This window comes from Phycodurus eques, chromosome 16 (genome assembly GCF_024500275.1).
Source record: "Phycodurus eques isolate BA_2022a chromosome 16, UOR_Pequ_1.1, whole genome shotgun sequence".
NCBI lineage: Eukaryota > Metazoa > Chordata > Actinopteri > Syngnathiformes > Syngnathidae > Phycodurus > Phycodurus eques.
The window spans coordinates 18,076,449-18,093,637 of NC_084540.1; the positions used below are offsets into that span (position 1 = coordinate 18,076,449).

At 41.8% G+C, this 17,189-nt stretch overlaps 1 protein-coding gene across 1 annotated transcript; it reads right to left on the reverse strand.

The window, feature by feature from the left end:
* Window positions 1-1,416: 1,416 nt before the first annotated feature.
* On the reverse strand, window positions 1,417-14,848 carry hs3st2 (heparan sulfate (glucosamine) 3-O-sulfotransferase 2). The gene is made up of 2 exons (XM_061700786.1): window positions 14,391-14,848; window positions 1,417-2,035 (listed from the first exon to the last, which is right to left on the reverse strand). The coding sequence occupies exons 1-2, from the start codon at window positions 14,846-14,848 to the stop codon at window positions 1,417-1,419; spliced, it is 1,077 nt and encodes a 358-aa protein (XP_061556770.1).
* Between the last annotated feature and the right edge of the window lie 2,341 nt (window positions 14,849-17,189).

Sequence of the window (17,189 nt, forward strand, 5' to 3'; positions counted from 1 at the left end):
TCTACAAAGGGTTCCAGTTCGGTTCGACTCACTGACCATTGTCAGACAGAAGTGACCATTCTCTGTCGACCAATCAAGGGACTGCGGTGTGTGTAGCTCCGCCCTTGATGTGCCCTACCATTTTGTTTGGTGGGACGATGTGGATCAGTTATTTTGGTACCCCATACACCTTCACCAAACTGAAGCATTTGGTGAAGACATGGCACCAAAAAAAAAACAAACAAAAAAACAACAAAAACACACAGCATGGTTCGTTACTGTTCCTGTTAATATGGCCTAATTTCTGGATTATTATTTTTTTTTTCTCCAAGCAGCTTCCAAAAAGATTTCAGGAGTTTTAGAGCAAAGTTTTGGTATCTGAACACATCCAACTTCCTGTTCGCTTGTGACACATTCAATCCCGCTGCTTGGTTTGTTAGATGAGATCTTTGTCAACAAATGTCTTCCTTAACGTTTGCAGAGATTTAAGAGCAAAATATTTATTTGGAGTGCATAGAACTTCCCGTTTGTGTGAGATGCATTCATTCCCACGACATTGTTCGTAACTACCTCGGTAAACATGTCTGGTTGAGATCAGATTTTGTCAACATCCTCCTGAAAGATTTAAGGGCTTGCAGGGCTAAATATTTATATGTATGAACGCATACAACTTCCTGTTTGTGGCTGACACATTAAATCCCACGGGACGGTTTGTTACTGTTCCTGTACATACCATCTAGTTTTTGTACCAGAACCTTTTGTCAAGCAGCTTTCATAGAGAGTTCATGGTTTGTAGGGCAAATCATTTTATTTGAGCGCAAACTTCCTGTTTTTGGGTGACACATTCAATCCCGTAGCATAGCTTGTTACTGTTCCTGCAAATACCGTCGGTTTTTCGATGAGCTTTTAATTTTATTTGTCAACGTCTTCCTAAATGTTTCACGGCTTTAATGTTTGTTCCTGTTCCTGTACATACCATCTGTTTTTGGGATGAGATCATCTTTATCTTGCCAAGCTTCTTACATAAATATTTCAGGGCTTAATGTTTGTATTTAAACGCTTACAACTTCCAGTTTATGTGTGACACATTCATTCCCACAGCGTGGTCCGTTACTATTCCTGTACATTTCATCTGGTTTTAGGATGAAATCATATTCACTTCTTCAAAATCTTCCTGACACATTCGATCCCCGGTCCGTAAGTTTCTGTAAATACCATCAGGATAAGCTCATTTTGTCAAGCAACTTCCATAAAGATTTCGGGGTTGTAGGGCAAATGATTTATATTTGAGCACGGAGAACTTCCTGCGACACATTCAATTCTTGGTTTGATTGATCATCAGGTCTTTGGGAGAACTTGTTTTGTCAAGCAGCTTCTATAAAGTTTTCAGGAGTTTCAAGGCAAAGAATTGGTACTTGGCCAAGTAGAAATTCCTCTTCAATCCCATTTGAAGTCCTGTCCGACCGTTTCGAAGAACTTGACGTTGAAGGGTCTATAAAACTCCTGCAGTTGCTCGATGACCTCCCGCTGTATTTGCACGTGAGTCCTGCCCTTGGATTTCCCCAAGCAGCGAGGCTGCCCGCTGCTCTCTGGCTTCTTCAGACACGGGAAGCCCTTGGTCCTGTTGAAGTAGAAGTGCTTGTCCGAGATGATCCGCTTGAGTCCCAGAAAGTCCTGAATGCGGCCCATCTCGCCCGCCGGGTCCGTAATGAGCCGCTCGCCGCTTACAAAGTGCATCTGCGAGAGGCGGAAGTAGCGCAGCCAGTTCTCCAGGTGCAGGATGTACATTCCAATGCGGATGGCATTCCACGAGGTGTCCACGACGCCCAGGCTCCTGTTCTTGAAGGCCAGATCCTCAAAAGTGGGGATGTCGGGCTTCTTAGACAGAGTCTGCGTGTAGTCCGAGATGGCCCGGGTGACAGGGTTGCGTACCACCACGATCAGCTTGGTCTGCTGGGACATGCTGCAGATGCGGCGGGGTGCCTCCCTGGTCACAAAGTAGCTGGGGGTCTTCTCCAACGTAATCTGACTGTCCAGTGTTCTTGGCATGAGACCCCTTGATGGGAAAAACACAGAACACAACAAGTTGTTTATAGAAGTAATAGTTATAGTAGGCCCTGTGGCTACTATGACTACAAATACTGTACTGAAGGTTAAAGTTAAAGTGACAACTGTTGACGACAACAGGTAATAAACATAAAAGTAATAACTCTACTTTCCACACCACAAAGTGTCATTGCATTGTCTTGCCATTTCTACAGGAACTGCGCTTCAGTGTGTGGATGATTAAAGACGACATTTGTTCATTATGAGTGTGGGCAGGCTTCGATTAAAAGCTAACCTTTCAAACTCCAGCCATAGGTTACCTCTAAAGTCTCACCGCTATCGATCCGTTTCGCTTTATTCATCCCGTGTCGTCGGGGGCCCTGGAGCTTCAGGGCCCGGAGATCAAACAATTAATCTTTCATGAGAATGGCACCTTTTTTCCGAGCAGACGGAAACTCTCGAACACTTTTCACAGGTGTGCGTACATTTGTGGTGACGATTGCAACTGTGGCATGGAAGGTGTCTTCTGCAAGCTGTCAAAGCACACACAAGTGGGCTGACAATGCCACAGATGGTGTTCTTGAAATAGTACAACACTGACAGGTTACTTAGAAACACACACTAGCTTATTCTACTGAACTGTCTGCATTCCTTTCCTCGATACTATGAACACAGGACTAATGAGGTCCATTTCAAGAGCTGTATTCAAATTGAAGAAATTAATGATCGGTATTATCCTGGTGATACCTTTGAATCCAAATCCTGTAGGCAGCAGTAATGAGACGAAAGAAAAACTGGGTTCAAACTGTCACACACAGCAAGCTCATCACAGCTCCCTTTGTTGTATCCGTTGGGTCACTCTCCGACTCGGTCGCAATACTTGCGGACTGTAACAGCAAAAAGGGACAACCAGATCTGCAGTCAAATTGAATGGGTCCTTCCCTGATCCATGAACCTGATCTACAAACTAAAAGACTAACCAACTGACCGACCAAGCAACCATCTAACCGACTGACTGACAGACTAACTAACCAATTAATTTACAATCTGCATCAAAATTTAACAGGCCCTTCCCCAATCATTGTACCTTTGATCTACAAACTAACTGACCAACCAACTGCCCAACAGACTAACTGACACACCAGCCAACCGATTGGCTGACTGGCTAACTAACCAACTTACAATCTGTATCAAAATTGATTATATCCATGCACCATCGATCAGCAAGACAGACAGACAGACCAACCCACCAGCCTGCCAATTGACCGACTGACTTACAAATTACCTAACCGACCCAGAGACCGATCGAGCAACCGAACAATCCGCTAAGCAGCTGATAAAAAAGCATACCTACCAACTAACTGACTGATTGACTTACAGTCGGACCAACTGACTGACCGAATGAGCAGCCGGTTTATTGACCGATGCGCTGACTGCTCAACCAACTAACGGCCTTACCAACTGACTAACTGACAAACCACTGTAACTGGTTGCCTGAAAGACAGACCGACTGACAAATCGATCGACCCCCTGACTGACAAATGAACTAAACGACGCAAAAATAATTATTTCACACAATTCATGTCTGGAATACGCAATCAGGCTGCTCCCCAAATTTTGTTTACCTTATTTTTTACAGCAAAAATGTCCAACCAGATCTGCATCAAAATGTAATGGCTTCTCCTCCGTTAAACGATGCGTCATTGATCTACAAACCGACTGACTGACCTACAGCCAAACCAACTGCCTTACGAACTAACGAACCTGCATCCAAGATTTGTGCACGTACAAAGGTACAAAAACGCAAAGCTGATAAAAAATGCACAGATACTAAGAAGAACAATCACATATGGTATATTTTGTAAAAGCCTTAAATCTTTATCTTATTATTACACACACAGAGTTGGCGGTGAATTAAAGTTTAAGTCAAGATGCATTAGGAGGCTTGGCAGTGACATTTTAATGACTCTGGGAAAATGAACTCGAGTGAGGCGAGGACAGTGCGTTCGATGCTTTTAACACAGAAACTGTGCTGCTGCTCGCTTGAATAGTGCGGTAATTGCGCGCTGTGTACTCACCTGCGTGACAACTTTAATTAGTGGTAAATACTTAATGAGATACACAATTATACTGCCAGCATTTTTAATATTCATTAGTTTACAATGAGTGCGCCTCTAGAAGGGGGAGGTTGTTAATAGTTAATTCTACATTATCTAGTTACTATGTGCATTGCATTTAATGAGCATTGGACAATCTATTAGAAAAAGACTGCATGCTTACCTTCGCGATACTGGACACCTCATTGGGTGCACGATCTAATTACCTTAACTACATTAGTTCAATTCTTGGTTGTATTGGAGTGAGCAGGTGTACCTAATGTTGGGTCTCGTGACTGTGAATCCACACTTTCGTGCACTAATGATCCCTTTGACCTTGAGACTTCTTATTTAGAAAAATAACAATCTGACATGTTCTGTCCTCCAAAATAATCTTCAATATCCATCCATCCATTTTCTGAGCCGCTTTAATGTTCAATATTATAATCTACATTTAGTCCAGTGTTCCATTTGAAGTTACAGAGAAGAAGCCCCTCCTCTTCTCCGGTACGTGAAGTACAAATGAACGTGAGTAGACGTTCGGTGTGAACGCTGCTGTGGTGGTCATAATCCCTATTCAAATTCAGGAGAAAAGTGATCCAATCAGAGCAAAGCTGACTTATAGTTTGAATATTAATGAGAAATCCATCAGTCTCAGCTTCCAAGTGTTTAAGATCAACTAGAATAGCTTGAAAAAGGGCATCCTGGGCATTTCCAACATAAATGATCTTTTAAACCTGATAAAAGGACATCAAAGATGATTAAAAAATTTTTTTTTTAAAAAAGGTGTGACATGGGACCTTTACATAAAAAAGAGTCAACAAAGATGCTGATTATTAAATGCATAAAAGTGTACATATCGTAACAAAAGAATTTGGGTAGTCGAACTTGAAAATGCTGACGTTGTTTTGATTTGAATTTGAAATCTGATTTATTTAACAAACAGTCCCATTGCCAATATTGTTTCAGTTACATCGGCCAGCGCTACCGATTCTGAAGGCCCTGGGCAGATTAGATTGGCACGGCAACACAAAGAGGTTGAAATCTGAAATTATAATAATCTAACTACCACATACAGAAAGAGCATGTACTGAAAGCAGTGCAGCCAAGATGAATGCTCCGAAATGAAAAGAATGTTGGGGATGGTACTATTTTAATTATTAACTATTCGTGATATGTACTGATGTGAAACGCTCAGGGAGAAGGAGCAAACAACAACAGGCGCCCTTCTCGAAAGCTCCTCCACAGGTACTTTGGGTCAAGAGCGGAACTCATGGCGCTCGCTGCTCCCTCACTTAATGAGCGCTCACTACCGAAGCGACCTCCGAGAGCGCCCGGCGGCTGTTGCGCCACGATTTATCTAGCTGCTTCGACGCGCCAGGGAAGCGCGAGGTCTCAGGGTTCGCGCCCGCTTCCCTCCGGGACGCAGTTGCATCGTTATGGAGGAAGACGACACCCATGTCTTTTAATTCAAAGTAGCAAAGACTCCCTATTACGCTGCGATACCGCCGCAGTGTGCATCTCCACTGGGCTAACAAGGGACTTATACTACAACAACATGGCGACTGTGGTCGTCTGCCTAATTAGTATACGCTATGTGGACAAACGTATTGGGACACATAGAACGAGGCCTCTTTTGCGGCTATAAGAGGTGAGTTGAGGATTGTTGATGAGGCTTCTTCCCGCAACACTCCCCATGTATGCTGCCAAAACTAGCATAACTACGGGTTGACGACATGATAGTTTCATCAAGTTTGGGTTCAAAGTATCATGTCATCAACTCATAGTTGTGCTAGTTATCGCAGCATTACGGGGAATCTGTGACCTGTTTACCGAGTTTGGTCATGTGATGTTTGCAAAGCCAGCGAGAGCAGTTGTGGCTTTAATTTCGGTCGACAGCAGAGGGCGATATTGCCCAACATGGCGGCCCCCTGCGCTAGATGAAAATTGAGTAATTAATCTGCTTAATTCTCATCACACGAACGCAATATTAATCAGAATACCGTGTATAGACTAGTGGGGGCACATACAAAGTATTTTTGCAAAAACTTAGTTTAGCTTAGGGTTAGGGTTAAAAAAAAAAAAAAAAGTTTACATTTGGATGTAAAACTGTTTATTTTAATAACAACATAATTCCTTCCCATTTAAAATGAGTCATTTATAATGAGCGCGAGCGCGAGCAAGCACACCCTGGCTTGTCACTAGCCACTTGCAGTAATTTATTTGATTTAGTTTTTATTAATAATTAATTAGGCGGCACGGTGGACGACTGGTTAGAGCGTCAGCCTCACAGTTCTGAGGACCCGGGTTCAATCCCCGGCCCCGCCTGTGTGGAGTTTGCATGTTCTCCCCGTGCCTGCGTGGGTTTTCTCCGGGCACCCCGGTTTCCTCCCACGTCCCAAAAACATGCATTAATTGGAGACTCTAAAATTGCCCGTAGGCATGACTGTGAGTGCGAATGGTTGTTTGTTCCTATGTGCCCTGCGATTGGCTGGCAACCAGTTCAGGGTGTACCCCGCCTCCTGCCCGATGACAGCTGGGATAGGCTCCAGCACGCCCGCGACCCTAGTGAGGAGAAGCGGCTCAGAAAATGGATGGATGGATAATAATTAATTATTGTGATTTTAAAAAAACATGTTAAAGGTATGTGTAAAATGATGTATTTTACTAAAATTTATAATACATTAATTAACTAATAATTAGCTTCCCTGCTATCTGGCGCTCCCTGCTATCCAAACGAGGTGTCAATAAAAATATTCAATCCAAAATGAATTAAAACATTTTAATCAACCAATTTTAGAAAAAAGAAGTTCAATTAATGCAACAAATATAATGGCACTCTTGCTAAAATGCCCAGGGTGCCGGATTAAAGAACAGAGGGCCTATATTTTGCCCACTTCTGTTTGAGTTACATATGGCTATAAAAGCATTGCTAAAACATTAAATCCAATGGTGGCCCAAGAATTTCAAACAGCAATACGTCGTATGTTGTGTGAACAGAAGTGGAGGTCCAGCACAAAGAGTAAAAGGTCATCTTTGACTCATCTCCTCGCCAACAATCGAACTCTGAACGTATGGTTGTCACTTCATTGGGCCTTGAACTTAAAAGTGCGCCGTGTAGAGTCATCTGTCTTCATGTTCGCAGGGAGAGCACAGCTGAACGAATGAAGCGAGGAGAGCTACAAAATGAGAGAGGCAACCGATCAGATGGATTTGGGAAGAGCCGCCGGACGATCTGAAGACGTACTTTTGAGGCGAGGGCATAGCTAACTAGCTAACCGCACAATTACAATTACGCTGGATAACTGCTGATGTGGACGAAGGTAATCAAGTTCGTCTTATCTTCAAACATTTAAATGTATTAATAAATACATCTGAGTTTACTTTATAGGCCCTTCAAGGGCAAGTTTGTCTTTGAAGGACCCAGCTGCAAAATATGGGAAGCCTTATTGACCAGACACAAAGGGAGGTTTTTTTCAGCACTAATACTGATAAATGCTGGTTTAACTGGAAAGCGTAACAATTTGGTTAGGAAAAAAAGTAACCAAATGAGGCTGTTCATGCAACATACATGGGCAAATTGCTCTTAAAATTCTTTTTTGTGTTGAATCAAAATAGAAAGAATGGCTTTTGTCTCTTTGGACAACAACGACTTGTCTTTGTAAGTAATAATAATGACGCCCATTAAACAATACGCACCCCTGCAGCCCCAAAGTCAAGGCTGCGTGTTCTCTCGAGATCCTCAACTAAACAGTAAAATGTAGGACAAGATCTTAAAGGGATGTCATTGGCTCTTTTTTTGTCCTGAGTCCTTTCTTTTGTTATGCAGCCATGACTACTGATGTAGTGTACAGGAAAATACAGGTGTCAGAGGAGCAATGTAACACTCAGGCAGTCCAAATGGAGTTCTCTCCCCACTTGAAGAAACTAACTTAGGGGGGGAGAGGAACCATGCCCCATTTGTCCTCAAATGCCCTGAAAGGCTGACACACCGTGAACGGAATAAAGCTAAGGTTGAACGCGGAGGGAAAATGTCCTCAACTTGAGTGATTCTCATAAAGTCTCAGTTGCTGCACCTCGTAAAAAAAAAAGAAAAAAGAAGAAGACAAAAAAGGCATCTTCCTCTTTTCCCGATATGACAGATAGAATGTCAAGAGCTGCTCCATTATTAAAGTATCACTCTAAAATTAGAGCATTAAAGACGTCCGGTCATGAATCAAATGCAAGACTTTTCGACTGTGGAGGGTTCAGCTCAGATAAGAAGTGATACATGCAAGTTAAAAGAAAAAGTAGTTCAGCAACACACATAAAAAAAAGCCGCACGACACACTTGACCTTGAAATGCTCGTTCTCTGACCGCAGGCCCTTACTTTGGAATAACAATTATTCATGGTTTGCAGTGCGGAGGGAAATGACTGACATTTGCTCTACTTGAGCAATAAGACTTTGAATTGAAACGATTTTAAGGGATGTCACATTAACAGGCAGCACGAAAAACGAATCAGCCGAATGGCACATTCCGCATGGAATCTTAACGGAATTACCAAGTCAAGCTTGCAAAATTCACACAAACACATTTGGGGACAGTGATAGTTAGTACATTCATCTTGTGAACATGACTTGTTTACAAATGGACAGGCATAAGAAGCACAGATGATCATCATGCGGACAACTGAGCAGCTACCGCTTTTATTTGGGTAGCTTTCTTCTTCCTGTTTTTGTCCCAGGTTGCGCTGAAAGGCTTCCACCTGAACAACGCCAACCTATGCATCACCATAGGAGTCATTAAATTTCGCCACTATACTCCGCCCGCACAACGATGATGAATATTCAAATTCGCTGCAATTTCGTGTCACGCATACGTTTAGTATACATGGTTCAAATCCTCTAGCAACTGAAGAAAATCTCTTGGACAAGTTGGTTTGTGAAGGAACCCGTTAAAATGGCCAAAAAAAAAACTAAAATGGCCACTTCAAACTAAAATGGCAGACTTCCCTTGTCTTTTTGGCATGGCTTCTTGAGACATTTTCGCGGGTCTTCTCAGGGAATCATTTCATGATTGACAGTCCTACCAAATCTCAGTGAAACTGGCTCCGGGGGCTGGATTTTCAAAAATTAACACACCGCTACGCTACTGAACAAAAATGGCCGCTTTAAGCCAAAATGGGAAAACTTCCTGTCTTTTCTGGCATGTGGCCTTGAGACTTTTTTAGTGGGTCTACTCATGATAGACATTCCTACCAAATTTCATGTTGCTAATCTATACCGTTTTCGCAGGTTGAATTTTCAAAATATTCCAGGGGGGGGGGGGGGGGCACGACCAAGCAAAGAAGGATCCAATTTCCATAATTATCATTTCAATTATGATCACCTTAAACCTTGAATTTAAGTAGCAGCAGCAGCAACAACTTTAGCTGTACACGAGCATGAATGAGTTTACTGTACAGCCTCCAGCAATGTGGCAGTCAAGGGGTATTTATAGGTAGAGATGCATCTTGCCTGGCTTCACTCCTGCCATGGATGTTGGCTATTTTCAAAAGGATGCAGGGACACAGGCGGTAGAGTTCAGGCAGGATTTGATCTTGGCGGACACGCCGGTTTACCAACGAGGAAGAAGGGGGGGGGGGGGGGGGGGGGTATGTTAAAACGCAATCTCAGCATTGTTAACTGCTGAGATCACATTATCTGCCTGCTGCAGGGTGATATATATGTAGGAGCGCATTCAAGCATATATGGACTATTTATTGTGGTAGTACTAGAGATGGGAACCGATGAGAAACTCACAATACGATATGATACTGATCGTACCACAATCCGGCGACTGTGGAATAACTGATATACATATATATTATAATATATATACTTTTTAAAAAAAATATATTGTTAAGTATTGTAGACGAAAGACATTAGATGAAAACTTCACAATTATTAGAACAAATAAAACATAAGGTATTAGTAACGCAAATACAAAAAAAAAAAAAAAAAAAAGGTATTGGAAAAAAGAGAATTGGGGAAAAATATTATAATGATAAATAACAGTTTAAAGTACATGACAAAATATTATACACAAATTACAAAGACACCAGATGAAAATTACATAAATACCAGGGTGCCTTGAGGTACAAGTGACCAAAATTACAAGTTTTTCGAGCTGTCATTCAGCTGATGTCTTTGCTTTGACTTACGAGCAAACATTTGATGTAGGAGCACTGTATGGTGGCAGTGAAGTGAATTTCAACTTAACTCACTTCACAACAAGCAGCACTTTGGCAGATAATAATATATATTCTTCAAAAAAGAAGCTTCACGCCGTTTATTGCCACTCTCAGTTGAAGTTTACTGTCAAACGAAACCTAAACCTAAGAAAAGTACATTTTGTATATTTAAAACAACTACATAACTTTGCTTTAGATAAGGCCATTTACCTTAATGCAAGCAAACAATACAAAATGCTATAGTCGGGTTAACAAATAGCATCAGTCTCGCGGTGTAATATCCCTTTAAGGAACAGAGATTTGAACACAAACAGTGGAGAAACACATGTAGAAAGATAATATAACAATACTCACAGGCGAATATTTTTTATCCTCACTGGAGAACGACTAATAATACCGCGGCTTACAGAGGAGTTTTGACTGGCACCATGTAAATCCATATGTCTGTTTTATTCATTCAATTAAAGAAAAAAGGTGACTTACTCTTTACATTCTGTTTAATATTCAGTTATTCAGTTCTCCTCCACCCAAACATAGATCAAACTACAACTTGGAGACTTCAAAGAGCATCTCTCTCTCTCTCAGCTCTATTGATTCCACTGGATTCGGATGCACTTCTTCGGGAAAAAAGAGTTCAAAGTTGTATGAACCTGAATACTCACCGGGTCTGCGTTAATTGGCTTGGGGAAGCAGGGAACTCTAGCGGGGGACGGGTCAGAAAAAAACTCGACGAGGACAGGAAGTGAGATTGTTCTCGTTTAAGTGAAGAAAAGTGCACATTACACCACCATTCGGCATTATTAACCAGAGGAATGTACAAAGGTGAAATCGGTTATCATATTGTAATTGGAGTGAATCACATCATATCATTGGAGTGAATTGTATTGTAATTTAATTTGAATGAATTGGACTTTATTGTTATCGAAGTGAATCAGGCTGTAATTAGAGTGAATTGTGTTGAATCTTAATTGGTGTGAATCATCGTAATTGGAGTGAACCATATCGTGGTTGGAGTGAATTGTATTGTGATTGAAGTAAATCGTATCATACTTGGAGTGAACCATATCGTAATCAATGTGAATAATATTTTATTGAAAGTGGCGTCAATTGTGTCATGTTTGCAGTGAACCATATCGTGATTGAGGTGAACTGTTACCGTAATTGGAGTGAGCCATCTCATGATGAAATTGTATATTAACTGTAATCAATCGCATCATAAATGGAGTGAATCATATCGCATCATAATTGGCGTTAACGTATCATGATTGGAGCGAATCTTATCGCATTACAGTTGAACCATGATCGGAGTGAATTGGATTGTAATGTGAGTGAATTGAATCTGAGCTTGTCACTGAAGTGAATTGTAGTAAATCGTAATCAGAGTGAACCATATCATCAATGGAGTGACTTGTATCACATCGTAATTTAACTATATAATGATTGGAGTGAATTGGATCGCAATTAGAGTGAATCGTTTTAATTGAGTGCAATTTATCGTAATCGGAGTGAATCATATCACATCGTAAACGACACGAACATATCATGATCGGAGTGAATCGTATCATATCGAAATAGGAGTGAACCCTATATCAGGATTGCAGTTAATCGTATGGTCATTGATGTGAATCGTATCGAGATTGAAGTGAAACGGACCATAATTGGAGTGAACCATATCGTAATTGGAGTAACTCGTATTTTATCCCAAGTGGAGTGAATTGTATCATGATTGCAGTGAATCATATCGTAATTGGAGGGAACCATATTATGCTTGAAGTGAATTGTATCATAATTGGAGTGAACCATACAATTGCAGTGAATCGTATCATGTTTGATGTGAGTTGTGTCGTCATTGAAGTGAATCATAATGTAATGAGTGAGTTTTCCATTGTAATTGGTGTGACTCACATTGCCTAAGTGGGAGTGAATCGCACCGTAATCGAAGTGAATTGTATGGGAATTGAGAGCATTGTATTGTAATTGAAGTGCATTGTATTGCATCATAATTGAACCGTATCATTATCGGAGTGAATTGTATCGTATTTGGAGTGAATAGTATCGTCCTGTAAGTGGAACGAACCACATCGTAATTGGAGTGACTTGGATCGTAACTGGAGTCAACTGCATGGCGCCAGGACAATCTCCATACGTACTGTATGGTGAATGTTTTGTTGGCAGAGATACATATCTTACCGCCCTCACCACTGGAGATACTCCGATTAGCTACTCTCGAGCAATTGATGCTGAGGTCAGGAATGAAATTCAATTTGAAAATATAAGGAATTCCAGCAGAGAGAAAATCAATGGGTGACATTTTTGGTAGTTGATGATGGGAGTCATTCATCAAACAAAGACGCTGTGAGAGTCTGAAATTAAAGTGTCAATTTAAGTGGATTTGAGTTAAGATGACGCCGTCAAAACACAAAAGTGTTACTTGGCCAACAACGATTGAGTTTGACTCGATGGCTGTCATTTTTTTTTTTTTTTTGCATAAACATCATCACTCCAGCCTTCAACACTTCACTTGCTCACGTTGCACTGTGGCGTATTTTCCAGAAGACTGGCCGACGCGTACGCTTCCGAGCATCAAACATAATGAAACATGACGCCCAGAATGTTTGAACGCCGTCGTTTGTAGTCTGCGCACACGTGTTTGTCCGACGTCCTTCGTTTGGACTTGTACACATGCTCGGCCAGTCAAAATCCTTCTGAGAGGGATTTCCATTGGCTGGCCCCTGAACTGGGGCCAGCCAATGGCAGGACACTTGCAGACAAAAAAAAAAAAAAAAAAAAAAACAGTTTAGAGTCTTCAATCAACCTACCATTCATGTTTTTGGAATATGGAAGAATATGGAATATTTGAACTCGCAACCTCTGAACCGGGAGGCGGATGAGCTAACTAGTCACGTGCGGTAGCAAAAAAAAAAAAAAAAAAAAAAAACTTGTTTTGAATGCTGAGAGATGCTGTTACTGAGCCAAAATTCAAAAGAAAGAAGTGAGGACTGAGTTAATATCACACACGCTAGAGAAAATAAAGTGGTGGTCTATTACAATTTGCGTTATACATATGTTAGAATTAAGCTAGCAGAGTTTCGAATCATGTGTGAGGGGTAGGGCTATATTTTAAAAGTAATTACATATATTAATATGGTCTCTCTATATCGTGGCTTTCCACCTTTTGGGTCTGGAACATAAACTGGTTTTCACTTTTCTGTTCATTGGAAGAAAAAAAAACACCGAAGTGGCATTCCACCGTGCTTTTCTGATTTCCCAGTTTTCCCCAATGCAGCATTTTCCCTGGGTAGACTACAACAAAGTTACACACTCCACACAATCAGACTTCACGTGAGTTTGACTAGAAATGGCACAGTTCATAGCGTTATATTACAAACCGATGTCACGTTTGCTATGGGTCTATCCAAATTTCCAATTGCCCATTTTTAATGAACGCAGCATTAGCGCTTGTTGCTAGAACAGACAAAAATGACACATTTTAAAATTGTCCAACTTCATTGGTATTCGATTTGAGAGATTGCACAGCACATCAACGTAGATATCACATGAACACATTCACTGCTATTGACGGCTTTAGAAGTCAAATATTCATGTTAACTGCGAAGGCTGGCAGTGAACGAGTTAATGGCCATTTCAAATTCACTATAGGTTCATAAATACAAATTTTGAGTAGCAGGCTTGAGTGCAACGTTCCCATGTATGACTTTAATCAACTCGTCCCTACTGCAATTTTGAACTGCATCATTGAGGCTCGTCTTGGACTTGCACACCATTTCGCTGTGGCCGCAAAATATTCCATTCAATTCTAATTCTATGTCTGTTCACTGACGTTACATATTCACGGGTATAGGACGTCAGATGTGTCTGCATTCTCGCATAGAAATGTCCACTTTGAGTGGTACTTTAACCAATTACACCGGTTTCCCCAAAGCAGCATATTTTCGCACCTTGTCGGAAAGGTGCAAAAGTACGCACAAGCAAGAATGAACGCAAACGAAAATGAAATGAATGTTTCAACTGTGAAAAGTTAGCCTTTGCCCACCTGTACCAGTCCAGTCCTCGGTCGTAGTTGCGGTCGAAAAAATGTGGCTCGGTTCCGAGCGCGCGCACATCTGGATGGATGCGAATGAACTCCAGCACCGCCCTGGTTCCTCCTTTCTTCACTCCCACTATTAAGGCGCCGGGGAGTTTTTTTTGTCCGTACCTTTGCGCCGAACTCGAGTTTTTTACCCAGCGCGCCGCAGAAGAAGGAGGAGGAGGAGGAGGACCGACACCGCCGGGCTGGGCTGCGGCGGCGCGGACCCCCGGCAGCCGGGCACACTGCTCCGACTGGCCGAGAAGTTTCTTCCCGGCCGCGTTGGGGCTCGGCGGGCATCGGCTCCCCTCGTACGGCCGGCCCGAGATGACGGCGGTGCGGCCGAAGATGATGCTGTAGCACAGGTAGGTGCACGACAGCGAGACGGTCAGCATGAAGGCGGACGACAGGAACCGCTGTGCCATGTCTCCATGGGGGCTCAAGGTTCTGCATGGCGCTCCATTGGATCCGTCCTCTTCTTCATCATCACCAGCCTCCTCCTCCTCCTCCTCCTCTTCCTCATCGACTGTGCTGCAAACATGTGGTCCACCGGAGTTATCACTTGGACTGAGCTCCTCTTAAAAAGAATCCCAGGGAATAGTGGACGCCCAAAGTGCACAAAGGTCCAGCACCTTCCTCCTCCATTGTGGATCTGGAAGTGGTTCTTCTAATCTGGTGAAGCTCACCCACATATGAATACCTCAACAACCCTCTGACGTCACTTGGAGGGATGCTGAGAGTCAAGCGTTCATTCCAATGCAATTTCAACACAGAAATCCTTCACGGTGTGACTACTGAGAGATTTTTTTTTTTTTTTGGGGGGGGGGGGGGGGGGTTAATTAGGTCAGGGGTTTGCAAAAGTATTCACACTCTTGCATTTAAGTAGAAAGGCAAGCATTCTGTCAGCCAAGTCGGCTAATTCCTTTCTGTTATGAGAAGCAATTTCTTAACATTCATAGACACTTTTTCCAAGCCAGTAAATCAGTCCTCGGTAAACTTTTTTTTTTTTTTTTTTACACCGTTTAACCACCTCAAAAATAAAATATACTGTAGCTCTCCCAGCACCACTATCAATACAACATTAAAATACAGTAGCGTAGTAGGCCCAAGTGTAAAAAAAAAAAAAAAAAAAGGTTTTAACATTATTGTAAGCCACTGTAACATTATGTGCAACGCAACACTGCTTAAATGCAGGGAAACAAAACCAAACAAAAACATACTTAAACAATGATTGCAGTAAAATGACAACATAAGTTCAATAAAAATCATAACTTTATAAATGTCTGAAAACATGCAGTTCTAAGATTAAATGTAAATAAATTACATATATTGTACTTCAGAGTTAAATAAAACTGAATTGTGTGTAAATGTACTGTGCTTTATTTGAAAATAAGTTCAAGCCACTGTAACATTATGCACAGTTTGAATAGTTAATTCAGTGCTTGGCACGCATAGCACAATTTGAGAATCACTACGAACACGACGCCGTTTTTAGTAATTGTCTGCTGGGATTTTTCATTCATCTTTACAAAATGTTTAAAATCTGCCTGCTTGTTGCAGCATTTTTTTTTTTTTTTTTTTGCGTGTTCACTCGGAGTCGGTCAACCCTAAAGTAAAACAAGTCGCCTCAATAATAGAGTTGCACAAAAACAATGAACAGATGGGGGGGACTTGCCGAAGCTGAAAAGTAATAATGTGCATATTGATGAGCGCGGGCGTGTTGCTTGAGAAGCACTTGCAGTCTTGTCTTCACACTTGATGCCGTTTGTCTCTGCATTCAAACACACGCGAGACTCTTTGTTCTGCTCTTATGCAAATCACATAACGCCGTACTGTACGTCCACGGCGTATATGGAGCTCAAACCCGTCTTGTTGCGTTTGCGTGTGCGCCATTTTCGCTGCCACCTAAACGCTGTTAAACCGCCAGCTGCTTCCAGTGAATACGGTCCCTTGGTGATTTTCACAATAAATCAGCCCTCTTTAAATTCAAATCAACCGTCGAGAATCGGCGACCTTGCCGAGGCCCCTGTGGAAATGAAACACCTTCAAGGAAATCTCGAAACTTTTCTTGCTATTGAGGAGATTATAGGATCTCAGCGTGGCCCCGCCACACAGAGGGCGCTGACGTTTTTCTGCACACGCTTCAAAAACAAAACAAAACAATGACATTATAAAATGTAATTATGTGTCGCACCAAAGGCTGCACTTCTGTACTGTTTCTTCTACGCATCTGCCAGATGATGTTCAAAAAAATGCAGAGTTTACAGTCAAAACGTGTTAACGCCCACTCGAGTGTTGTCGGCAGACTGGCAGCTGTCGATTCGCAGCGCCCGCTGCTCATCTTTTTCCCCATCTTCCTTCGCAAGTATCCAGCCTGGAGGAAAAAAAATTAAATAAATGCTATGGCAACTCTCAAGCGGGATAACACACAATCAGGCCTAATTGTCAGAGTATACCGATGATAATCGGGCCTAATTTGAGCCCCATTCCCGATCAAAGTCAGCAAATTGCTGAAGAAAAGATTATCGTGAGCGATTATCCTGTGGAGTGTGGTGTGTTCAGCTTGATTTTTCCGCCATGCAATCTGCTCAGAAAACGGCCAGGGCCGCCAATCGTAAATGTTAAAGTCCATGTCAAATTTCCAAACTGTGGCAGTTTTTTTGGGTGAGTAACAAATTACTGTAAATGCAACATTTAATTACAAAAGTGACGTAGTTGTAAGTCCTTTTATTACTGGGAGAAAATATGTAATTAATTTACAGTTGC

Excerpts from the sequence above, each read along its gene's own strand:
- hs3st2 (XM_061700786.1), bottom strand. The coding sequence starts at position 14,848 with ATGGCACAGCGGTTCCTGTCGTCCGCCTTCATGCTGACCGTCTCGCTG. Across the intron at positions 2,036-14,390 it reads CGAGGACTGGACTGGTACAG|GGGTCTCATGCCAAGAACAC; the intron begins GTGGGCAAAGGC and ends TTTCCCATCAAG.